The 27,765-nt window shown below is 37.3% G+C and overlaps 1 protein-coding gene across 10 annotated transcripts in view; it reads right to left on the minus strand.

Moving 5' to 3' along the window:
- Window positions 1-27,765, minus strand: part of SLC44A5 (solute carrier family 44 member 5) — a 360,746-nt gene that overhangs the window by 92,626 nt on the left and 240,355 nt on the right. For 5 of the 10 annotated variants that reach the window (XM_027609801.2, XM_027609707.2, XM_027609723.2 and 2 more), the window contains one exon: window positions 15,346-15,419. The exons of 1 other annotated variant lie outside the window; for it this stretch is intronic. In XM_027609801.2, the coding sequence (XP_027465602.1) occupies window positions 15,346-15,419 (74 nt within the window). Of the gene's footprint in view, window positions 1-15,345; window positions 15,420-23,601; window positions 23,665-27,765 lie in introns of all 10 variants that reach the window. 4 more of the 10 variants (XM_027609451.2, XM_027609612.2, XM_027609535.2 and 1 more) reach the window with 1 other exon arrangement.

Genomic DNA, 27,765 nt, shown 5'->3' on the forward strand with positions numbered 1-27,765 from the left:
TTCATTCTTTTCTTCATTCATTCTTTTCTACCTGCTATGTGTCGGCACTATACCAGACCCTGGGTATATAAAGGTCCTTGCTCTCTGAGCCTAGAGTTTATTGGGGGAAAGAGATCTTAATGAATAAATTGCACAAACATGAAATTTCAATTCTGACAAGCACTGCAAAAGAGCAAAAAATGGTACAGAGAGAGGGATTCATAGAAGACAATGACCAAATGAGAGAGGTCAGGGATGAGGTCTTTGAAGAGGTAATGCAGGAGCTGAGACCTGAAAAATGAATGGAGGTACAAAGAGGCTTCCATTAGATGGACACATGGACAAAGGCCCTGTGAGGGGTGGGGCGCGATGGGTACTGGAAAGGAAAAGGAAAGCAATGTGGTGCATACACAGGCTGACTCATGGTTCCAGATGCGGATGGACAGGCAATGTCTTAGGTTATTTTCTATAATGAACTACAGAGAGATGGCTTTAGCATAATGATTGTCAGTGCCAGCATACAATCCACAGCAGAGGCTCTGTTCTCTTCCTATTCAAATTTTCCTTGAAAAACTCAAGGTCACCACACATTCAGTGTCACTCATCTTGGTGTTTGCTTAATTGTAGTTCCATAATTGGCAACACCCCCTTGCTTTATGAAGGAAGAGCTCTCATCATTCCTGAAAATTGGTGTAATTTATTACATCTGAAAATGCTATATGTAATATTCATTAATATCTACTAATAAATACATCTTTTTTGAAAGAATCATGAAATCATTTGAGGTCTTCCTGGCCAAAAAACCCCCCAAAGAATGAGGTACTGTCTGAAATAATTTTATTTACTCTATAGGACAAGCACTAACTGAAGGAAAAAAACCAAGCCTGTATTAATAGCTGTCTATTAGCATAAAGACTGTTCTTCTCTTTAGTGTGTACTTAATAGAGGCTAATTTTGCAAACAACCACTGAACGTAAACAATGACACCACAGTGGAGTGAACACACGCTCAGTCCCACAGGGTTAAGACTGAAGGTATTAGATTATTCATGGTTTTTGCTTGCAAAAGAATACCTGCTTTCCACTTACTGTCAGACACTTGCTGTTTTAAGCCCACCTCTGCGTGTGTGAAATTAGGAGGGGTAGAGAAGGAGAGAGAGAAAAGCAGTAGGATATCATGGGGTTCTGGTCTGCCCCCTCTCTTAGTAACCTTTATTACTTAGAGAATCCTTATCTTCTTCATTAAATAAAAGTCACTATAGTATGGTGGTTTAGAGCACAGGCTCTAGAACTAAACTATCTGGGTTGTATTGGTCAATAAAACTAAATGACAAAGTGACACAGCAATCGATACAAATCTAGATCACCTATTCCCCTTAATTTTCTCACTGTTTTAGAAATAACTTTGAAAGACCACTTTAAGCACAACTAGTGTGTGTGTGTGTGTGTGTGTGTGTGTGTGTGTGTGTGTGTGTGTGTGTTGCATATAAGAGAAAGAGAAATCATTTGTAAAACACTCCTATTTGGGTAATTCATAGCAGTAAGCAAAGACTGGTAAGAGATGGGTAAAAACTTTATTCAGGCAAATTATCCTTTCACTCCTAGCAAGGAAATGCAGGTGACTGAAGTACCAGGAGTAAGCATTATCATCTAGTATTAGCTCTCATTTTCAACATTTGCAAAGCATGTTCCTGTTGTGCTCTAGGGTTGAGTCAGAAGTTGCAGCCATTAAAAAGCCCTCTGTCAAGGAGAAAATGTGATTAGACCAACTGCTTGCACTGACACTTAAAAATTAACTGCAAATCTGTTTGGGGCAGCTAAGGCATTCCCTAAACACTTGCTGGTTGGGAATGCTGGCTGTCAAATCATTATTTTGTATCCCTTAAAGGTACATTTTAACTGTTTTAATATGTGAGAAACAGGCCTGCCAAATTGTGCTTATGGCTTTTTAACACAAGCAATTTACAAATGCAATGAAGCAGATAATAGGACACATGATACCGAATTTGAAAATCTGTGTTGATGACACTTGCGCTGTAGAAACATTTTTGGAAGAAGCCCTATATCCAGTTGCCTGGATAAGAAAAAATGTTGTTTATCATTTCACAGGTGGCCTCTTCCACCCAATGGTGAGGTTAGGGTCATGTCCTTGAGCACAAATCAGTCTCTCTCATACTAACAATATCTACTTGAATAGGTCTAGAATGCATGACTTCAGCAAAATATAACAAACAGGAAAACATCTCACTAAACACTAAAAAAATCTGTTCAAGTAACAGTTAAAACTAAGTGCTCTCTTTCTTAAAATGAAGACGTCCAAAACAAGAGGAAGTGTAGGTATCTAGTTTAATTTATAAATGTTTATATATTTGTAAAGAATGAAAAAGGACATTTAATACTGGTGTTTTTTTTTTAAGATTTTATTTATTTGAGAGAGAGAGAATGAGAGATAGAGAGCATGAGAAGGAAGAGGGTCAGAGGGAAAAGCAGACTCCCTGATGAGCAGGGAGCCCGATGTGGGACTCGATCCCGGGACTCCAGGATCATGACCTGAGCCGAAGGCAGTCACTTAACCAACTGAGCCACTCAGGCACCCAATACTGGTTTTGGTTAATTATAAATATAATAAATTTTTCACTAATGTTACTTGACTTCTGGGAAAAAGAATGGGGAAGACCCTAAGCTTACTTGGTCCCATGTATACATCTAGATAACATCTACATCAGTGTAAACACCCAGAAAACAACCCAAAGACTGGAAGAATAGACCCTCCACAGCTTCATATAGAGAAGAGACCACATCCACCCATGTATACAACTAGATAACATCCACATCAGTGTAAACACCCAGAAAACAACCCAAAGACTGGAAGAATAGACTCTCCACAGCTACATATAGAGAAGAGACCACATCCAGAGTGTAGGTGGAAATGCAGCTGGGAGTTAACCAGACCCACAGGACTGTCCATAGGAAAGAGGGATGCCACAAGCACAGGGAGGGGAAAGAAACAGAACCTTGCACTCCAGGCAGGGGGCCTGCACTTGGAATACAAATACCCATAATATTTGGCTTTGAAAACCAAAGGAGCTTAATTTTGTAAGTTCTTATAATCATGGGGCTTAACACCTGGAACTTTAAAATCAGCAGCTTGGCTCTAGGAAAGCTGAACGGCCACAAAACACGGAGTTCCCACCCTTAAAGAGACACCACAACAAACAGCCCCTTTGGGATACAACATAGAAGCAGCACTTTTTTTTTTTTAAGATTTTTATTTTTAAGTAATCTCTACACCCAATATGGGGCTTGAACTCAGAACCTGGAGATCAAGAGTTGCATACTCTACCAACTGAGCCAGCCAGGTTCTCCTAGAAACAGCATTTCTAAAAAAATGCCTGGGGTATAGGAGATGGAGATTTATCCACTAATCTCAGAGCTTGTGCTGGAGGGGCAGGGATCTTTGGGAGATTTCAAGAACAAAGGAACTGACAGGTGCCATTTCCCTCCTCCACTCCCAACCTAAACACAGACACCTGCAGGAACCAACGTAGCCTGAACCCTTTCCACCTAACTTGATAACAGTGTGCCTGCCCCTGTGGGCTTCTGTAGATCTGCCCCCTCCATTCCCATCAGCCTCAGCAGAAGTTCTCCCAGGCAGTTGCAGGTCCACTCCTAAAGTAGACCAGTGAGGACATTGCTGGCACCACATGCTCTGCCCCTACATTCGCCTGTGGACCTGTGCTTTCCAATACACCCTTAGCCAAGGCAGTGCCACAAACGTCGCAGTGTGCAAGCAGCAGGGGCCAGTACAACTCCAAAGTGATTCCTAAACCAGGAAGAGGGAAAGATAACCACATGCACCAGACTGCCTGGGGCCCCAATAGGGGCCTGGGGGCAGATATCTGATCTGACTGCAGCCCCACCCACCAATAAAAACTTCTCAGGGGACAACACAAGGAAAGCACACTGCAGTTTCCTGCTACCTCAGCTCTAGCAAACACCTGGTCTAACTCAACTCAAGCACAAAGTGGTCCCAGAATGGTCCATTTACAGCACAGGTACAAAATGCTGCCCACAACAAAAAGCCATTGCAGACAAGTAGCCTAAAGGCAAATGCAGCTCAGCCACAATAGTAGGGTGCATGCAACACAAATAGGAAACAACTCTGAAGCACCAGGTTCTGGTGAACAGGGGATATCACACTGGAAGGCACTATAGGATCTCTTCTTCATAAGGCCATGGCTTTCAAGAGCAGGAAACGTAGCTGACTTTCCTAACACATAGAAACAGACACAGAGTTACATGAAATGTGGAGACAGCAGAATTTGTCCTAAATAAAACAGGCCAAAATCACAGCCAGAGAGCTAAATGCAATGGAGATAATTAATATATATGCCTGATAGAGAATTTGAAGTAATGGTCACAAAAATACTCAGTGGACTTGAGAAAAGAGTGGAGGACCTCAGTGAGACCCTCAACAAAGAGAAAGAAAACATAAATAACAAATCAGAGATGAAGAAACAATATCCAAAATTTAAAAAAAATACACTGGATAAAATAAGTAGTAGACTAGAGAAACAGATCAGTGACCTGGAGTACAGAGTAATGGAAAGCAATTTGACTGAAAAGGAGAGAGAGAGAGAAAATACAAAATGAAAATAGATTTAGGGAACTCAGTGACACCATCAAGCATAATAACATTTACATTATACAGATATCAGAAAGATAAGAGAGAGAATAGGAGGCAGAAAATTTAGTTGAGGAAAACTTCCCCAATCTGGAGAAGGAAAGCAGAAATCCAGATGTAAGAGGCACAGAGAAGCCCCAACAAAATCAACCCAAGGAAGTCCATACCAGAACACATTGTAATTAAGATGGCAAAAAAAGTGATAAAGAATTTAAAAGGTGGCAAGAGAAAAAAAGATAATTACATATTAGAGGAACCCCAGAAGCCTATCAGCTGATTTTTCAGCAAAATTTTGCAGGCTAGAAAAAGTGCCATGATATATTCAAAATGCTGAAAGAAAAAGACCTGCAACCAAGAATACTCTATCCAAAAAGGCTGTAATTCAGAATAGAAGGAGAGATAGAGTTTACCAGATGAACAAAAGTTAAAGAAATTTATTCTAACCAAAGAGGCAAGGAATCTGTACTCAGAAAACTATAAAATACTCATGAAAGAAATTGAGGAAGACACAAAGAAATGGAAAAACGTTCCATGCTCATGGATTGGAAAAACAAATATTGTGAAGATGCCAATGCTACCTAGAGCAATCTATACATTTAATGCAATCCCTACCAAAATACCATCAACTTTTTTCAAAGAAATGGAGCAAATAATCCTAAAATATTTATGGAACCAGAAAAGACCCCGAATAGCCAGAGGAATGTTGAGAAAGAAAAGCAAAGCTGCTGGCATCACAATTCCGGACTTCCAGCTCTATTACAAAGCTGTCATCATCAAGAGAGTATGGTACTGGCACAAAAACAGACACACAGATCAATGGAACAGAATAGAGAGCCCAGAAATGGACCCTCAACTCTATGGTCAACTCATCTTTGACAAAGCAGGAAAGAATGTCCAATGGAAAAAAGACAGTCTCTTCAACAAATGGTGTTGGGAAAATTGGACAGCCACATGCAGAAGAATGAAACCGAACCATTTCCTTACACCACACACAAAAATAGACTCCAAATGGATGAAAGACCTAAATGTGAGACAGGAGTCCCTCAAAATCCTAAAGGAAAACACAGGCAGCAACCTCTTCAACCTCAGCCACTGCAGCTTCTTCCCAGAAATATTGCCAAAGGTAAGGGAAACAAGGGCAAAAATGAACTACTGGGACTTCATCAAGATAAAAAGCTTTTGCACAGCAAAGGAAACAGTCAATGAAACCAAAAGACAACCAACAGAATGGAAGAAGATATTTGCAAATGACATATCAGATAAAGGGCTAGTATCCAAAATCTATAAAGAACTTATCAAACTCAACACCCAAAGAACAAATAATTCAATCAAGAAATGGGCAGAAGACATGACAGACATTTTTCCAAAGAAGACATCCAAATGGCCAACAGACACATGAAAAAGTGCTCAACATCGCTCAGCATCAGGGAAATCCAAATCAAAACCTCAATGAGATACCACCTCACACCAGTCAGAATGGCTAAAATTAGCAAGTCAGGAAACAACAGATGTTGGCAAGGATGTGGAGAAAGGGGAACCCTCCTACACTGTTGGTGGGAATGCAAGCTGGGGCAACCACTCTGGAAAACAGTATGGAGGTTCCTCAAAAAGTTGAAAATAGAGCTACCCTATGATCCAGCAATTGCCCTACTGGGTATTTATCCCAAAGATACAAATGTAGGGATCCAAAGGAGCACATACATCCCAATATTATAGCAGCAATGTCCACAATAGCCAAACCATGGAAAGAGCCTAGATGTCCATCGACAGATGAATGGATAAAGAAGATGTGGGGGGTGTGTGTGTTTGTGTGTGTATACACATAAACAATAGAATATTATGCAGCCATCAAAAAATGAAATCTTGCCATTTGCAATGACATGGAGGGAACTAGATGGTATTATGCTGAGCGAAATAAGTCAATCAGAGAAAGACAAGTATCATATGATCTCAGGAATATGAGGAATTTGAGAAACAAGACAGAGGATCATAGGGGAAGGGAGGGAAAAATGAAACAAGACAAAACTGGAGAGGGAGACAAATCATAAGAGACTCTTAATATCAGGAAACAAACTAAGGGTTGCTGGAGTGGAGGTGGGTGGGAGGGATGGGGTGGCTGGGTGATGGACATTGGAGAGGGTAGGTACTACAGTGAGTGCTGTGAATTGTGTAAGACTGATGAATCACAGACCTGTACCCCTAAAACAAATAATATATTATATGTAAATAAAAAAATTAAAATAAAAAAGCATCTGAAATAAAAATCAACATGATACATACAACACATCAAGAAAAGATAAAAACCATATGATCATTTTAATAGATGCAGAAAAAGATGTGATACATACAACACCTATTCATGTAAAAATCTTCAAAGAAGTAGGCTTAGGGGGGAACATACCTCAACATAATAAAGGCCATACATGAAAAACCCACAGCTAACATCCTACTCAATGCTGAAAAACAGATCTTTTCCCCTAAGATCAGGAACAAGACAAGGATGTCCACTTACCACTTTTATTCAACATAGTACCAGAAGGACAGAAATCAGACAAGAAATAAAAGGCATCCAAAATGGTAAGGAAGAAGTAAAACTTTCACTATTTGCAGATGATATGATACTATAAATAAAGCAAACCATGAAGACTCCACCAAAAACTACTAGAACTTATTAATGACTTCAGTAAGGTCACAGGTTACAAAAATCAATATAGAAATTGGTTGCATTTCCATACACAAATAATGAAGTAAAGAGAAATTAAGAGAACAATCCCATTTACAATTTCACCAACAATAATAAAATATCTAGGAGTAAGCTTAACCAAGCAGGTAGAAGACCTGTACTCTGAAAACTATAAAATACTGAGGAAAAAAATTGAAGACGGTACAAACAAATGGAAAGCCATCTCATGTTCATGGATTAGAACAACAAATATTGTTAAAATGTCTATACTACCCTAAACAATCTATAGATTTAATGCAATCCCTATAAAACTATCAACAGCATTTTTTACAGAACTAGAACAAACAATCCTAAAATCTGTATGGAACCACAAAAGACCCCCGATAGCCAAACAATCTTAAAAAGAACAAAAAAGCTGGAGGTATCATTATCCCAGATTTCAAGACATACTATGAAGCTGTAGCATCAAAAACAGTATGAGACTAGCATGAAAATAAGCACATAGATCAGTGAAACAGAATATAGCACCCAGAAATAAACCCTTGATTACATGGTCAAATCTTTGACAAAGGAGGCAGGAATATGCAATGAGAAAAGACAGTCTCTTCAATAAATAGCTTGGGAAGACTGGTCAGCCATATACAGAAGAATAAAAGTGGACCACTTTCTTACACCATTCGCAAAAATAAACTCAAAATGGATTAAGGACCTAAACGTGAAATCTGAAACTGTAAAAATCCTAGAAGAGAGAACAACCAGTAATTTGCTTGACATTGGCCATAGGAACATTTTCCTAGATATGTCTCCTAAGGGAAATAAAAGTAAAACAAAACAAAACAAAACAAAAGTACTGGGACTATGTCAAAATAAAAAGCTTCTGCACAGCAAAGGGAACAATCAACAAAACTAAAAGGCAACCTACTGAATGGGAGAAGATATTTGCAAATGACATATCCAATAAAGGGTTAGTATCCAAAATACATAAAGATCTCATAGAACTCAACACCCCCCCAAAAAACAAACAATCCAATTTAAAAAAATGGGCAGAAGACATGAACAGACTTTTCACCAAAGAAGACATACAGATGGCCAACGGACACATGAAAGGATGTTGAACATCACTAATCATCAGGAAAAATGCAAATCAAAACCATAATGAGATATCACCTCACACCTGTCAGAATGACTAAAATCAAAAACATAAGAAACAACAAGTTTCTTGGCCAGGATGTGGAGAAACAGGAACCCTCATGCACTGTTCATGGGAATGCAAACTGGTGCAGTCACTGCAGAAGACAGTATGGAGGGTCCTCAAAGAATTAAAAATAGAACTACCCTATGATCCAGGAATTCCACTACTGGGTATTTACCCAAAGAATATGAAAACACTAGTTTGAAAAGATAATATGTATCCCTATTTTTACTGCAGCATTATTTCCAATAGCCAAATTATGGAAACAGCCTAATTATCCATGAATGAAGGGCTAAAGTGGTGTGTATGTGTGTGTGTGTACATATACACACACACACACACAAAATGGAATATTACTCAGCCATAAAAAGGAATGAAATGTTGCCATTTGTAACAACGTGAGTGTAGAAAGTAGACAGCTAAGTGAAATCAGAAAAAGACAAATATGATTTCCCTCACAAGTGGAATTTAAGAAAAAATAAGAAAATAAAAAATAGACAAACCAAGAAACAGACTTAACTCTAGAGAACAAACACGGTTACCAGAGGGGAGGGGGGTGGGAGGATGGGTGAAGTAAGGGAAGGGGATCAAGGGGACACTTACAATGAGCACTGAGTCATGCACAGAAGTGTTGAATCACTATATTGTACACCCAAAACTAATATAACAATGTATCTTAACTATCTTGGAATTAAAATTTAAAAAAGAAAAATTTTTAAAGAAAAAAAGCTTATTAGAACAATTTTAAAAACAAAGGAACTAGAATTCTTCAAATTTCTTATTTTTATTGGAAGAAATAGTTTTTCTTTGCTAAAACAATATTTCCAAGCTGTGATCTGATAGGAAGGCACATTTTAGTTTCCAAGTAGACTAAAAGCATAGTAGGATGTCCTGTCAGAGCCACTGTCCATCACCAGCTTCCCCTTACCATGAATATTAGGATCATACCATCAAGATCACAAACTATAACAGGATGCTTGGTGAGGCATAACTTATTTTTTATATTTGTTAGTAAGATAAACTGTTCATTATTTCTGTGTATAGACAGAATCAAAGTCAGCCTGGAATTATCTTTGCTCTTCTGAAGGTCACCTGGGTGACCTCCCAGTTATGAAAACATGGTTTCTCCTTTTTTCGTATTCCTTGGGATGGGGAAGATCAATTTTCTTCATGAGAAATGGACAAGAACTCAAACTTTTCTGAGATTTCAATTTAGGACAGATAAGAATGACCCTGAACTAGATCTGAAGGCCAAAAGGAATACAAATACTCCAAAAGGGAATTTGCCATGAAGGCGGAGACTGAGCTGGTCCCCTAGGCTGAATACCAGGGCCTAAGAGTAGGGACAGCATTTAGACACTAGTAGTGCTTTGGGGAGAAATGGCTGAGCACTGCATAAAGACTTAAAAGCTCTATTTTTGGATCCTAGTGTAGGAAACCACTATAGTAGCGAAAGGATCCAGATGAGCAATTGACTAAGAAAGGATACCAAATGGCACCAGCTGAAATGTTAGAGCTCCAGTAGTCTCTAAGGTCTATCTTTCCACTTAGATACCAGAAGTAAGACTTCGCCTTCCTTGGCATTTTGGGGCAGTTCAAGTCAGGGAAGAGAATTATATGGTGGATTTCCTGAAGCAATGAATAGAAAAGTACACATATGACCGTATTATTACCCCATCTACTTTAACACCAGAAATGATGGAGTCAAGTTTGACCACATTTAATTATTAATTTCGCTCCTTTGTTTATTCTCTACCTCATTCTACAAAGGATTTAAGACTGAATTATGCAAAGCTTCCAACTTTCTGTACTTGGTACTTTCAGTCTACTGAAAAGTGCAGTGGATCCATGATGGCCTTCCATTAATCCTTTGCCACTGATCTATAAATCACTTGCACATCAAGGCCCTTAACTAATCTAATTTGGCTTAGTTCATTTCTCTATTGAAGAGGGAATCCCAAGCTTCACCTCTCGGCAGAAAGAAGGGCAAAGAAGTCACAGCCATGTGTTAAAACAACTTAGTCCAGCCTCTGGCCACATATTTTTTATATTCCCCCTGCAATCAAATACGTTTATACTCTCCCAAGATCCCCAGAAGCCTCATCCAATTAAAGCATCAGACTCAGGTTCAAAGTCTGGATCTCATCACCTAAGTCAGGGCCAGGTATGGATGAGGCTCTTCAGGGTTGGTTCCTCTCCTGAGCGTGATCTTTAGCTAGATCACTGAATTCATCAGGTACATTTCCTACTTCCCACATTACCATCTGCAGCAGCGTTGCCAAACTGTCACCACTATGTAACATCTCTTGTTTCTAATTGCATTTTTCTCACTTTCCTTCAAACTCTTAACAGTTTCCTCCAAACCCACTGGGCCTCTGAACATGCCCTGGTTTAAAAACCAATGCCCATGTTTTGGGTTTTGTTAAGCAGCAGGTACCAAATTTTGTTCTCCTTATCTATTTTTATACCTCCAAACCCACTGGCTTAATACAATAATTGGCTGTCAGCAATTTGGGGAAGGCTCAGCTGGGGCCCATCTAGTCACATGTTGACAGAGCTTCAATTATCTGAAAACCCTACAAAGTGGAGAGTAAATACTATTCCTGGGAGCTCAGCTGAGCCTGATGATCGGGACCCCTACACATGGCTTCTCCACATGGCTTGGGCCTCTCACAGCACGGTGAGAGTTCTCAGTTTGCTTATATTATTTTACTTTTGTATTAATGTCCTATCATCTCAACTAATAGGAATAATTATTCCTAAGCCTGAAAAGCAAAACCAAACTTTGGACCCTAATTCCAAGTGTTTCGTATGTAAATACAACAACAAACTAACACACTCAACTGGAAATACATTTGAAAAGAAAAAGAAATATGGCAAATGCCATATGATTTCACTCATATGTAGACTTTAAGAAGCAAAGCAAACAGGAAAAATGAAGACAAACCAAAATACAGACCCTTACCTACTGAGGAAAATGAGGGTGGGGGATGGTTGAAATAGGTGAAGGGAATTAAGAGTACACTTATCTTACAAGCACTAAGTAATATATGGAATTGTTGAATCACTATATTGTATACCTAAAACTCATATAACACTATGTGTTAACTATACTGGAATTAAAATTCTTTTAAAAAGAGGAAACAAAAATAAAATTTATTCAATGTTAAAATTGTGCTATTATTGTATAATGTTAGCGCAAGGATAACAAAGGACAATTTGCATAATAAACATTCCTATTCATTTTTCTAGTTAGTACAGTAATTGGATAGCAACCATCAGTGAAGTGGGACAAAAGAGAGCTATTATCATAAACGTTAGTTTGATCTTTCAAGGAGATGTGATTACCTTCTACCCAGACTCCACTTTACTCACTTGAACAGAGGTTCTGCTTTTCATTAGCCAAATGTCAAGTGCCTTTGTTGCATCCAAGTGTTACCCTAGCCGGCCATATTCCACATAAAGGGCATAGAACAGGTGTTTTTTTTTTTTTTTTCCCTCAGCAGAAATTGCAAGAAACATGGCTCTTTCATGGTAAAACTTCTTATGAAAAGAAATGGACAAAAGATACACCTTAGAAGGTCCTGATCTAACAAAATGGCAAAAGATGTCAAACTACTATGAACCTTAAAAATAAAACTGCCAGTTGTTTCACCAGTAAAAATAGGCTTAACTCAGGAATAACAGAGCAAGCTACAACAAAACTAAGCAAAGGAGAGGAACACGGCTTTATAAAGGGGGAAACGGGAAGCTGAGAGGGCTATTATAAACAAAAAGTCAGTTGGAGTAACCTGGAAGTTGAACTATAGTGGTTTCTCATTGGCTGAGTTATGACTGTCTCTCATTGGTAATTGGCTGGGCTGTTGCTGGGGAAGAGAACTTTTCTTCCTCCTTCTGGGAGAGTAAAGTAGCAGCAAAATCAGTACTGACTTTGTTGAGTCACTATATTGTACATCTGAAACTAAATTAACACTATGTTAACCATACTGGAATTAAAATTTGAAAATAAAAACACTTCTATATTTTTCAACAAGTCAATAAAGTAGTACTGACTTGGGGGTACCTCTCTTCCTGTTGGATTTGCAATCAATGAGGAGTGGCAGGCAGGAGAGCTACTTTAAACAAGGTTCCTTTTATTGATTTTCACACTAATAACACATCAGTGAAACTGAGTTAGCCTCATCTTTCATCAGGTGAAGGTATATATTCTTTCAGGTCAAAAAAAATTTCACACTCCTAGTAAACTCTGCTAATCGTTTTTCTTCATTCTTCTTTTAATTCAACATAGGGCATAACTGAAGAGTTAAGTTTATCTTAGACTAGTTAGACTATCTGTAGTTCAGGAATGAGGGAAGTGTGTGTGTGTGTGTGTGTGTATATATGTATATACATATATACGCACACACATATATATAGTAAATATGTACATATGTATACACATGTGTGTGTATATATATATTAAGTAAATTTTATGAGTCATTCATTTTAATCAGTGGCATCAGGATTAATTTGGAAGAATCACTAAATCCAATATTGAACACAGTTTTTCACTGAAGAACATTTATCCTTCAATTTCTTTATGTGAATTAAGGTATTTATAAACTGAATCTGGAGATCTTAAACCAAGGGGCCAAGTTCTTATCTTGCTCCAGAGGTAATGATGGGGAGCACTCCCATCCCTTTTCTCTACTGTGTCAACAGGAGAGTGTCAGTGGGTTTCCCGCTCTATAAAAGGCCAGAACACATTTCTCTGTGGATTACAACACACTGACCCTGAGAAATGGAGGAGACTATTTGTTATGCCACAGGATCTCCTGATGGAAAGATTCCAGGCACAGTATGAGATCCTTATGAAGTTCCTGTATGCATTCAAACTTTAATAACCAAAATTGTGGGCTGCCATAGAAACAATATAGGAAATTACATTTAAAAGCAATTTATTAAAATTCAGAACAACTAGATTACACAATGATAGCAAATGAAATACTGCTTAGTAATTTTTATGTACCATTACTGGTGTACCTGGATATCATTTCATTTACTCCACACAGCAGCCCAGCAAAGTAGATAGTGTTTCTATACTTCACACATGAGAAAAATGAGGTTAAGATACTAGCCCAAGTCCACCAAATAATATGAGGAAACCCTAGATCAACTTGACTCCAAGTCTCCTTTCTCTTATGCAACCAATTTCAATTCTCCGACAAAAAGTAAAAACAACCAACAAAAAAAATTAGAGACAAGAAAGATGTGTCCCAAAGTTAGAGAAGCTAAAATTCTTTTAATTGCATAAGAAAATTTATGTTATTATAATATTCAACATATAGACTGTGTATTGTGCTACAACTGCCTTAATGTTTGAGAAGTTAAAATGCTTGGAAGAAATACCAAAGAAGGAGCACCTGAGTGGCTCAGTTGTTAAGCATCTGCCTTTGGCTCAGATCCTGATCCCAGGGTCGTGGGATCTAGCCCCGCACTGGGGTCCCTGTCCATTGGGAAGCCTGCTTCTTCCTCTCCCACTCCCCCTGCTTGTGTTGTCTCTCTCTCTGTCAAATAAATAAATAAAATCTTTTTTTTTTTTTTAAAGAAATACCAAAAGAATCTTCAGAAGGTCTTAGAGAACATTATTTCGTGTTGTGGTTTATTCTCCTTTATTCTTCCCTCCCTATGTTTATTTCTTCCTGCCTTACATTTTTGAATTCTCCAATTCTTCATAGTTTTTGCATGATATTACTGAGATGATCTTTTGAAAATTACTTTCAATTGCTATTCTCAAAGTATTTCTCTTATTGGGAGATAAAACTGAAGAAAAGGAAAGAGCATTTTCCACTCTTCCTCAGTATACACAGCCTTCTTTCTGCTTATGCATTCTGTCCACACTAACTCCAGCCCATTTATTATTGGTACTAGAATTACTGAAGTTTTCTAGTCCCTGCTCTCATAATAATACATTAAAATTCCTTAAGCCAGCATCTAAGGGACAGGACTTCAGTCTCAGAGAGAAAAAGTGATACATTCACATGCAACTATGAAACTTTTTTACAGAAAATGTTCACTACTCTTTGAAAGGTTTTAAAAAATGTAAATAATTTGTATATTTTTTTCTCTTTATTTTCACCTTCAAAGAAAAATCTTTAACCTAACAGTAAATAACAGAATATCTCTTCCTGGTAGGTAAAGACAATAAGACTTCTTAAACGTCAATGAATTATGTGGTGAAATTCTTAATAATTGTTCCTTTTTTTTAATTGGCATATAAAAAGAAAAGTTTATATATTACCTCAACTAATCTAGGCCCTAGTGCATCCTAGTAAACAGCAATGTGAACATAATTAGCTGCTTAATAGAATTTCCCAAGTAAAAATGATTAAAAAGAAATCGTTAGGTTTTTGAGGTTTTTTTAAGATTTTATTTATCTATTTGAGAGAGCAGAGGAGGAGGGAGAAACAAGCTCCCTGCTGAGTGGGGACTTGATTCCAGGACCCCGGGGATCATGACCCAAGCTGAAGGCAGATGCTTAACTCACTGAGCCACCCAAGGTGCTCCCAAACCATAAGCTTTTTTCTTCCTTCTTTATAATTGTATGCACTTAAGTAATTTGGGCTTGCCTTTGAATGAACTACTTTGTGTTTATTATTCTTTGAGTCTGCTACCCAGTGAGTACCTGTGAGGCACATTCCCTCCAGAAAAGACAATAATCAATAATAACAAGGCTTTGGGAAGAAAATGATTAATATTCAAAATGTGACATTGACTTTGTTATTCCATTAGCAAATTTTAAATCTCTTCTATACCTTTATTTACTCACCCACAAGTCCTAAAAGAATGTAGGCAATGATGAACAGTATGAAGATGATGCAGCACAGAACATCCGTACAACTCCTAAAGACAAAAAGGAATCCAGAATTAAAAGGGGTCCAAAATGACATCTTACCTAGTGAACAAATATAGGAAAGGGGAAAAAATAACAATAGCAATATGCCATTTCAAATCCAGTAGTTCCAAAAGGTATATCAGATGTATTTCTGTAATCAAAGACTTTGGCAGCAATGGAATGGTCATAGTTCCATGATTATAAAGCTCCCTCAGAATTCTTAGTATTTATTGTCTCTTGGTTCTTTATTTGTACGTTTTTAGAGACAAGTCCAGCAACATCAAGCAAATATTTTTTTATTTGAAATTGTAATTTGAGTTATTTGATTTTATGATTTTCCTCATTATGCCTCCCCACTGCATGGTATAGTAAAAAAAAATAGCCATTTTCCATTTCTCCCTCCCCCCCATTATATTTCTACATACACATTTACAGGATACTACTTATTGGGACACCTGTATGATTCAGTCAGTTAAGCATCCGACTCTTGATTTCGGCTCAGTCCATGATCTCAGGGTTGTGAGATCAAGCCCTGGGCTGGGCATGGAACCTTCTTAAGATTCTCTCTCTCCCTCTCCTGCTGCCCCTCCCTCACCTCTCTCCCTCTCTTTTAAAAAAAAGATACTATTTATTAAGTAAAGGATTGACTACATAAACTTTCTGTGGGGAGTAGATTTGCAACTATATTCACAATAATGTATATAATGCATTCAAAAATGAAATGGCTCAAAACTGTAATTTTACCAGCCATTCCATAAACCAGATATTGTCAAACTAGGTTTAGAGAAAAACTGGCTTGATAGAGACTCATTGATTTGCTAAGGATCACAAGTCAAGCTAGGATCCAGCAGGGATACTCAAGGCTTTCAACTGAAGTATTTCCTAGGCCTAATATTATATCTTGTTCAGCTTGTAAGTGGTCTGGAAGGCTAAAACTGTATCTTGAAAGTGAGAAACAATCCAACCATTCTCTATTTGAAACTTAATGAAAAATTTATTAGTAAAGAAAAAAAGATCAAACTATTTGAGAGGATTAAAAGTTGCACATGAGAATTTTCATAGCAAAAACTTCTTGCTCCTTAGAGCATAAGGATATATGCTCTAATGTTTTAGCGCAGGCTGGTTGAAGTTACACACTATTTTTTGTGATGGTATTAGTAATAATAATGAATAATAATTGTACAGTAACAGACATATACCTTGTGAGCTTCTTAAGAATACATTTAGGTTTTTAGGGGTAGTAAGGTGAGTCAACTTATTTAAGGTCCATGAGAGAGGTAGAGAGAGGGTAAAGTAGATATTAATGATCTAGATCAAACAAATATCTAGATCTCCAATGCCTAACCCTTGCATTTAGCAGTTATCCTAATATTATTTCATTTTTCTGTAAAGCCTCAAATTGGCCACATCTAAAATTTCACACACATCCCTATTACCCTACCCCACAATAGGAAATGAATCTTTCATAGAGAAAGTTAATCATGCTCAAGCCACAAACTATCATTTGCTTAAATCCAACTTCAACCCAGGAATTTTAAATTTCACTTGGATTTAAGAATAATGAGAATAATAATAAAAAGAAGAAAACAGGCGCTCTAGTTTTCTTTGGTTGACAATCATTGAAAAGCAAAAACCTGCTTGGAGGTGAGGAGAGTATCTGGTTCACGTGCACTCTGACACACCCTACTCAAGATCAGGTTCTCATCCTATCAGAGTGGTTGTTAAATTGAGAGCAGTAGTTAAATAGGGTGAAATCTAATAGAAATGCCTGCAGGTAAGGAACTAAAGGAGAGAAAACTAGAACACTGGTGTGCCTTAATTAGAAATCTTGAAGTTGTTAAAGCCCTTGTGTTTAATCAGAACCACCAAGAAGATCAGGTGTGACCAGACGCACCAGTCAGACTGGCCAGCATCCTATAATTATATACCTATAATAGGTTTTTACCTATATATTTACATTATATATAATTATATACCATATCTAATGTTACATAGTTTTATAATGTTATATATTTACAATGTTATGTAGCAAGCACAGGGAGAGGTAAACATATACTAGCAATGACTGAAAGAAACTTAGGAATCTCAAAGGACAGGGCACAAAGAAAGTAGCAGAACCCAAAAGGAAATTGTTTAAAACTAAAACCCACACTCTTCAGCTACTGGCACTGATAAATAGGCATCCGCTGGAGTTTTGGTTCCATATGGGGTTTTACACTATGGTTTCTCTCTCTCTTTCTTTCGTTTTGGTGCCAAGGACAGGCTACAGCACCAGGGACTACTCCATGCCCACACAACCATCCCCCCACCAGTCTCTCACCACAGTGGGATAGCATTTCTCAATAATTCACACTTTGAGGTTTTGGGGATTATATTCTGGGACCAGGGAGGATAACGTATTCAAGTCTGCTTTGCCTTTGTGGTACACTGCTTTGGAGAAATAGTAGACCATACCCCCTGGCCAGACCAGTTAATTCTCTCTTGCCTAAAGCAAAAGGATGGAAGATCAGTAAACTGGTTTCATTTGATACAAGTAAGGAAGGGGACTTTAAGGTCCCATGTACTTTTCTGGTCTGTGCGCCGAGTCATGGTCCAAACCAGTGCTGTGGTCCCCACTGGGTAGTTGTCCAGATTCTCTTTATTCATCTTTATAGCCAGGCGTGAAGTGACTCCACGTGAGAGTTATGGAATAAAGTACGATTACCATCTCCCCAAGGAAAGGGCCTGGCCCTGATGTGGCGATGGGGGTAGGGAACTTGGGTCTCTCATGCTCTCCGTGGTGCAACTTCATGAAGATGTTCAGCATGCTCACTTGCACGCCGAGGAACACTAGAAGTAGCTGAGGACCTTCCACATGTGAGCTGAGCCCTCCTCTTCGTGGGTGCCACTTGACCGCCCCAGCTGTGCCCCCAGACCAATCTAGCAGCCCTGCAACCAGCAATACAACTAACTACCTCCACCTTTTTCAACCTGGACCTCTCTTTGTTATTTTAGAAACTCCCCCTTAAAAATAGGAGGCAGGGCGCCTGGGTGGCACAATGAATTAAGGGTAGGACTCTTGGTTTCGGCTCAGGTCATGAGATCTAGCCAGTAAAGGGCTCTGCATTCAGTGCAGAGTCTGCTTGAGATTTTCTCTCCCTCTTCCTCTGCCCCTCCTCCTATTCATACACCTTCTCTCTCTCCTCTCTCACTCTCTCTCTCTATAATTATAAACAATTCTTAAAAAAAAGAAAAAAAGAAGGGCTGCCTGGGTGGCTCAGTCGGCTGAGCATCTGACTCTTAGTTTTGGCTCAGGTCATGATCTCAGGGTCGTGAGATATAGCCCCATAGACTCTGCACTCAATGGGAGTCTGTTTGAAATTCTCTCCCTCTCCCTATGCACCCATGCTTCCCCCCACCCTGCATGCTCTTTCTCTCAAATAATAAATAAATAAATCTTTTAAGAAATGGGGAGGCGGTGCGTGTGTGTGTGTGTGTGTGTGTGTCCTTTCAGGTAATTATAATTACCTGCTATTTTTTCCCCATTAATTCATCTGTTTCTCTCCCTTTCCTCAGACATAGTCCCTCTGGAAAGAAAAAATTACTGTTAGGAAACCACTGGAAAATTGAATTTGGACAAAATATCAAATATAACGGGCACCATTTTGTGAGTCAGGAATAAAGCAGAAGCTTAATTCAAATTTTTACAAGTTGTAGCATCTTATTTTTCCTTTCTTTTGGATTTCAGGGCATATGTCACAATCCCAAGTATTCTGTGGGAAATAAGTTACTTTTATTTTTCTTCAAGTTTTTATTTAAATTCCAGTTAGTTAATATACAATGTAATATTAGTTTCAGATGTAGAATTTAATGATTCATCACTTCCATACAAAAACCCAGTGCTCGTCACAAGTGCCCTCCTTAATACCCATAGCCCATTTAACTCATCCCACCAGCCCATCTCCCCTCCAGTAACCCTCAGTTTGTTCTCTACAGTTAAGAGTTTGTTTTCTGATTTGCCTCCCTCCTTTTCCCCCTCTATGTTCATCTGTTTTGTTTTTTAAATTCCACATAGGAGTGAAATCATACGGTATTTGTCTTTCTCTGACTGACTTATTTCACTTAGCATAATGCCCTGTAGCTCCATCCACCTCACTGCAAATGGCAAGATTTCATTCTTTATGGCTGAGTAATACACCACTTCTTTTTTATCCATTCATCAGTTGAGGAGCATTTGGGCTCTTTCCATAATTTGTCTACTGCTGATAATGCTGCTATAAACATTGGGGTGCAGGTATCCCTTCAACTATGTATTTTTGTATCCTTTCAGTAAATACACAGTAGTGCAATTGCTAGGACATAGACCAGTCCTATTTTTAATTTTCTGGGGAACCTCCAGAGGGGCTGTACCAGTTTGCATTCCTACCAACAGTGCAACTGGGTTCCCTTTTCTCCACATCTTTGCCAACACCTGTTGTTTCCTGTGTTGTTAATTTTAGCCATTCTGATTGGTGTGAGGTGGTATCTCATTGTAGTTTTGTTTTGCATTTCCCTGATGATGAGTGATGTTGAGCATATTTTCATGGGTCTGTTAGCCATCTGGATTCTTCTTTAGAAAAATATCTATTCATGTCTTCTGCCCATTTTTTAACTGGATTATTTGTTTTTTTGGTTGTTGAGTTTTATAAGTTCTTTATAGGCTTGCATACTAACCCTTTTACCAGATACGTCATTTGCAAATATCTTCTCCCATTCTGTAGATTGCCTTTTAGTTTTGTTGATTGTTTCCTTTGCCGTGCAGAAGCCTTTTATCTTGATAAAGTCCCAATAGTTCATTTTTGCTTTTGTTTCTCTTACCTCAAGGTATGTATCTAGCAAGAAGTTGCTATGGCCAATGTCAAAGAGGTTACTGCCTGTGTTCTCCTCTAGGATTTTGATGGTTTCCTGTCTCAAATTTAGGTCTTTCACCATTTTGAATTTATTTTTGTGTATAGTATAGGAAAGTGGTCCAGTTTCATTCTACTGCGTGTGGCTGTTCAGTTTTCCCAACACTATTTGTTGAAGAGACTTTTTTTTTCCTTCCATTGGATATTCTTTCCTGCTTTGTCAAAGATTAGTTGACTACCTAGTTGTGGGTTCATTTCTGGGTTTTCTATTCTGTTCTATTGATCTATGTCTGCTTTTGTGCCAGCACCATACTGTCTTGATGACTACAGCTTTGTAATAGAGCTAGAAGTCCAGAATCCTGATGCTTCCAGTTTTGCTTTTCTTTTTCAAGACTGCTTTGGATATTCAGGGTCTTTTCTGGTTCCATACAAATTTTAGGATTGTTTGTTATAGTTCTTGAAAAACGCTGGTGGTATTTTGCTAGGGATTGCATTAAATGTGTAGATTGCTTTCGGTATTATAGATATTTTAACAGTATTTGTTCTTCCAATCCATGAGCATGGAATGTTTTTCCCATCTTTAATTTCTTTCATCAGTGTTTCATACTTTTCAGAGTACAGGTCTTTTACCTCTTTGGTTAAGTTTATTCCTAACTATCTTATGGTTTTTATGATCCCCATAAATGGGATCAATTCCTTGATTTCTCTTTCTGCTGTTTCATTATTGTTGTATGGAAATGCAACAAATTTCTGTCTGTTGATTTTGTATCCTGAAACTCTACTGAATTTATGTATCAGTTTTAGCAATTTTTTGGTGGAGTCTTCTGGGTGTTCTACATAGACTATCATGTCATCTGCAAATAGTGAGTTTGACTTCTTCCTTGCTGATTTGGATGCCTTTTATTTCTTTTTGTTGTCTGATTGCTGAGGCAAGGACTTCCAGCATGATGTTAAATAACAATGTTGAAAGTAGACATCCTGTTTTGTTCTTGACCTTAAGGGAAATGTTCTCAGTTTTTCCCCATTGAGGATGATATTAGCTGTGGGTTTTTTGTATATGGCTTTTATGATATTAAGGTATGTTCTCTCTATCCTTATTTTGTACAGGGTTTTTATCATGAGTGGATGTTGTATTTTGTCAAATGCTTTTCCTGCACCTATTGAGAGGATCAAATGGTTCTTATCCTCTCTTTTATTAATGTGGTATATCATGTTGGTTGATTTGCAAATAGTAAACCACCTTGCAGCCCAGGAACAAATCCCACTTCATCGTGGTGAATGATTCTTTTAATATACTGTTGGATTCTATTTGCTAGTATTTTTTTTTTTTGAGAGTTTTTGCATCCATGTTCATCAGGTATATTGGCCTCTAGTTCTCTTTTTTAATGGAGTCTTTGTCTGGTTTTGGAATCAAGGTAATATTGCCCTCATAGAATGAGTTTGGAAGTTTTCCTTCCATTTCTATTTTTTGGAATAGTTTGGGAAGGATAGGTATTAATTCTTTAAATGTTTGGTAGAATTCCCTTGTGAAGCCATGCGGCCCTAGACTTTTGTTTGTTGGAAGATTTTTGATTACTGATTCAATTTCTTTGCTGGTTATGGGTCTGTTCAAGTTTTCTAGTTCTTCCTGTTTTACTTTTGGTACTTTATATATTCCTAGGAATTATTCCATTTCTTCCAGATTGTCCAATTTGTTGGCATATAATTTTTCATAATATCCTCTTTAATTATTTGTATTTCTGTGTTATTGGTTGTTATTTCTCCTCTCTCATTTGTATTTTATTTATTTGGGTCCTTTCTCTTTTCTTTTTGATAAGTCTGGTGAAAGGTTTATCAAACTTATTCTTTTCTTCAAAGAACCAGCTGATGATTTCACTGATCTGTTCTACTGTTTTAGTTTATATATCATTTCCAGTCTTGAAAATTGAAATCAATCATAAGACCAGAAATGAAGTTTAAAAAACAAACAAACAAGGATTTAGTTTGGATAATTGTTAAGACTCTCAAGATAGCTACTGAAATAGCTGGGTGATACCAGCTCATGGCTGGAAATCATTCTGAATCATAGTCTACCTAGAGGCCTGTCATTGCTGTAACTTTACCTCAAGAGCATTCATTTTTACTTTCAAAGCAAGCACTCAGAACTACTGTACTAAATTAAAAATGGATTGCATCCCACTGGGTCCCAGAAAGAAGGAAGAAAGAATAGTTAAAGAGAAATATGCCCCAACCCTCTCCCTCACCCTCACTCCAAATCAAAGCCCAACTTTTTCAAAACAAGATGCTCACATTCACATTGATCAGAAAGCTATTCAAAACTCTATTCAGATCGAGCTACCCTGGTACAAAAGTATTTTCAAAAGTTAAACTACAGAAATACCATTGTTATATCTATTTTTCCAAACTGCAATATGAAGAATAGGATCGCAATTATATATGCATTTGCAAATTTCTCCTTCCTTCCTATCTGGAACCCCACTATATGATGTGCCTAGTAACTTCAACTTCAATCATTGAAGTTTCCTTTGACTTTTCCTTTCTTAGCTTATCTTTTATATTCAATTGACAAGTTCTCTTGTCTCCTTCTCTCTGATGTGTCTTTCATCCATCCCTTCCTTTCTATTCCTGCTGCCTAGACTCAATCCAAATTCTCTTACCCTGTCTTAAAACTATTGCCATGGTCTCCTAATTGGGCTCCTACATGTAGTCTCTGCCTGATCCAATTCATTCCATACATCACTGATTATCACTGATATATGATGATGTCATTTTATTGTTGAAAAAAATAGCACTGCCTCTCCACCACCTACTTAATAATTTCCAAATATCTTAGCTTTATGTTTAAGAACGTACAAATTCAATCCTAGTTCAAGCCCCAGACTATGTTTCTAGCTTTATCTCCCATTATTCTTCCTAATGTGCTTCAACCAACTTGTGCGTTTTCATTCACTGAATATACCCGTACACTTTCCCTTGACTACACTCAAGGCTCTCTGTTAAATGGACCCTTTAGATTCCTCCTCCTGGAATAACCCATATGTCCCAATTTGCATGGGACAGCCAGGGTTTACACCTATTGTCTGGAGTAACCATTATCAATGTTCCCTTTAACTCACAAAAGTGCTCCTGTGTGGATCTTCAACCCATTCATAAAATCCCATTCTTCATATGACAGGATTCTCTTCATTTTTTAGGACTGCATAATACTCCATTGTATGTATAGATCACATTTTTTAAATCCATTCATTTGGCAATGGATGTTTCAGGTGTTTGTACATGTTAACTATTGTGGATAATACTGCAATGAACATAAGAGTGCAGATACCTGTTTGTGATCCTGATTTCAATTCCTCTGGATGAACATGAGTGAACCTGGGAGGACACTTTGCTAGGTGAAATAAGCCAATCACGAAAGGACAAATACTGCATGATTCCACTTATATGAGATATCTAAAGTAGCCAAACTCATAGAAACAGAAAGCAGAATTGTTTATCAGGGGCTGGAGGAAGAGGCAAATGGGGACCTGCTATTCAATGGGTATAAATTTCAATGACACACAATGAATAAGTTATAGAGATAGATTGGTGGTATAACATTGTGCCTCTATTAAACAATACACATAAAAATTTGTTAAGATGGTTGATTCCAGGTTAAGTGTTCTTACCATAAAAAATACAGCATGGAAAACATGATAATCATCACTAGGCTACAATATATAGTAATATATTTGTTCAGCGTTGTATGTTATTTGAATTTAAAATTTTGCTCTGAATAAACTTAATATGGGTATCAAATGAGCAAATGTAAATGTAAAAAAAATTAAATGCAAATTTTTGGTTTTTTTTAGATAGAGAGAGCATGTGTGAGCGGGGGTGGGGGCAGAGGGAGAGCAAGAGAGAGAATCATAAGCAGGCTCCATGCCCAGCACAGAGTCCCACGTGGGGCTCGAACTCATGACCCTGAGATCACATCCTGAGCTGAAATCAAGAGTCAGATGCTTAACCAACTGAACTACCCAGGTGTCCCTACATGTAAATTTTGTTTAAATTAAAATTCCATCCTTCAAATTAGATCAAATATCACCTCCTTCATGAAGTTTTTAACTAGAAGAGATCCCTTTAATCTTTGTAGACTTATGGACATTTTGTTTGTACATCCTGAAGGCAACTGTCTTCCATTTATTATAACTTAGACCAGGGGGTTAGACTAACTCAAATCTGGTCTATTGCCTGTTTTATATAGCTTGCAAATTAAGAATGTTTTTCACATTTTTTTATTATGTTATGTTAATCACCATACATTACATCATTAGTTTTTGATGTAGTGTTCCATGATTCATTCAATGAATCATGGAACACTACATCAAAGTGTAGTGTTTGATGGAACACTACATCAAAGTGTAGGAACACCCAGTGCTCCATGCAGTACATGCCCTCTTTTAATACCCATCACCAGGCTAACCCATCCCCCTCCCCCCTCCCCTCTAGAACCCTCAGTTTGTTTCTCAGAGTCCATAGTCTCTCATGGTTCGTCTCCCCCTCCAATGTTTCTTACATTTTTAATGGTTTAAAAAAATTTAAAAATTACTATTTTGTGCCATACAAATTATACAAAATTCAAATTTCAGTTTCTATAAATAAAGATTTTTGGAAAATAAACATACGCATTCATATATATTTTTTCTAAGGCTACTTTTGTGCTACAATGGCTGAATTAAGTAATTGCAGTAGAAACTATCTGGCCGGCACAACCTGAAATATTTACCACCTGGACCCTTATAGAAATTTTGACCTAGACCATGGCAGCATTTGGTACAAAGCCTTGCATGCTACAGACATACAATCTCATGAATGACCAGTAAGACACACATCTTACTGCTGATAGGCTAATGTGTCAAATGCAGGCTCTCATGAAATTAAAAGTGCTATGTTTCAAACTTCAGGGTTTTGTGGAAGGAGGAGCCCTATAGTGAATATGTTGTCTAGGGATTCGATTTTTTGGTCAAGCTTAAGCTTCTGACCTGGACATTACTGTCTCGAGTAAAATAAATCAATCTCTCTCCCTCCCCGCCTCCCTCTCCCCACCTCTTCTACCCCACACAACCCCATGAGATTAAATTAGGAGGTCATAAGAGAGTTTTGTTTGTTAAATGCATATTTCATTTCCACACTAGTTCTTATTCTCCAACAACTGTCATTCTGCTTCCTTTTCAGGAAAGTTTTGTACCTTCATTCAGAAACTGATTCATTTACTGGTTTTCTTTCTTTGTAGCAGATGAAATTCCATTGATATCAACCATTCTGAAAGGTTATTAATATCAAGCATTAGAGCGAGAATGAAAGTCCAAAAGTCATTATTCTCTGACAGATCAATTTGTGTTTAATGAATCAGTTTAGGGACTGTCCACTGCTTGTAATTCCAGTCGGATGATCACCTCCCATTCTTACGTTCTTAGTGTCACCTGGATACATCTGTCTACAACATGGCTGCATTTATAACTCATAGTTTAGAAGCATTGCTCCTCTGTGGTTCTGCTGGCACCTGCATGATGCCATTAAAGTCATCTGTTACCTCTCAGATTCTCCCTGCAGAAGTCTATTTCAGGAAGTAGAATGACTGCTTCACTTCCCAGAGACTTTATTACAGGACAATGCACTTTGGGGCCACCCTCCAAGCTTCACTGAGATACACTTGGCAACTACAGAGTGTGGCTTGAATTGGAGAGATTATCTGAATTGATGATGCTAATAAGTCAGCAAACTCAAAATTTGGGCTATTTCAGGGTAAAGTTTTATGTAAATTAAACATATTTTACCTTTATTCCTCCACTATTAGTGTAGAATTTCGTAATTTTGTGAGAGAAACATTCTCTAAGTGTTTGTGTTTGAGGGGGTTAATTATATCCTTTCCACTTGCACTTACCATTTCTACAAGGACAATAAGAGGTTAAAAGAGTATCTTGAAGAATTCCACTATTCTTGAATCAGAAACTGAACAGGAAGCTGCAAGTGAGTTTTTAATTACATGAACTTGTTTTTTTCAGGTGTTCAATCTTAATACAAGTTTTTCAAATCTCAAAAAACTTTAAGGATGACTTGAATGTAACACCCACCTTAAAATATACTTCGGCATCCAATCATTAAGAAGTGTTAATTTTGTGAGTTTATTATTTTTTAGCACATTTTAAACTTGCTGAAATATAAAATATACCAAATTACTTGATATCCTAAGAAATTACAGGATTATGTTGATAATGTCTTTCAAATTTATTAGGTCATATAAGATGATATTTGGATCTAAAATCTTTTCTATCCTCTATCGTTAATCTTTTCTTCTGTCCCATTTGGGTTTCCATTGCCTTGAGAGAGTAGCTTTAACTGGATGTGGTTTATACTTTCTACTTGTAAAGGGGAAATAAAACTTTATTTTCTTATATAGAGATGTTTAGTGATGCCTATATAAATGTCTCTTTTGTTTAAAATAGGACAAGGTCAGACATAAATGGTCTTACTATGTTATTCATCATCTTTGTAAAACTTGCAAAATATTCAAGAATCTGTCAGTAGGTGGAAACCACTCAATAAATTTTTAGTTAAGTGAGAGCCAGATCATAGTCATTGCCCATATTACATGTGGCATTATGGATAAAAGGTATGACATAGAAGAGGTGCTAGGAGATCCAGCTTAGAACAAACAAGCCTTGGAACATTAGTACAAATATCAACTAATTTTAGAGGGAATCCATATCAGTTTAAAATGCTCTTAGAGTCCCTTCTACATAGAAATACAGAGTAGGTGCTCAAAATATTTGTTGAAACAATGAACATTTTCATGACTGGGATGGCTATTGAAATTCAGCTATTAAAATTTTTTTAAAACTTCATGCCTTCGAATAATTATATGATAAATAGCTAATGTTTTTAGTAACCAAAGGCATGCACATTAAATAAAGAAGATTACTATCTGCCACCAAAACTTTTAATAATAAAAATCATTGCTTACTGATGATAGGAGCCTTAGAAAATTGTATGCCCTTTGAGCTAATTTCTTTTCTAGTAATTTATACCATGGAAACACGTATAGAAAAAGTAAGGATTTGTAAGGATTTAAAACACTGCACTCCTCCTAATAAAGAAAAGATGAGAATAAGTTTTAGAACAATAATTATATGAAAACACATTCATAACATATTCAATAAAAACTAGATTATAGAACATGTTAGTATGGTTATAAGTGTTTATAAATTGTTTTTAAATGCTTAACAAGACAAAAATATGCAAAAAAAACATTAGTGGTCATTATCTCTGGGTGGTAAAGTTTTGTGTGATTCTGTTTTTCCTCTTTTGCTTTATCTGTTTTTCTTTTTTCAAACTCCCACAATGGACACCAAATGCATTTGTAATAGAGACACAAACTACATTTGACAACTACAAATAGATTGTTGACTCACCTCTTTATAGTAATTTCTTTCCAATCCCCTCAAAATAT

Source organism: Zalophus californianus, chromosome 4 (genome assembly GCF_009762305.2).
Source record: "Zalophus californianus isolate mZalCal1 chromosome 4, mZalCal1.pri.v2, whole genome shotgun sequence".
Taxonomy (NCBI): Eukaryota; Metazoa; Chordata; class Mammalia; order Carnivora; family Otariidae; genus Zalophus; species Zalophus californianus.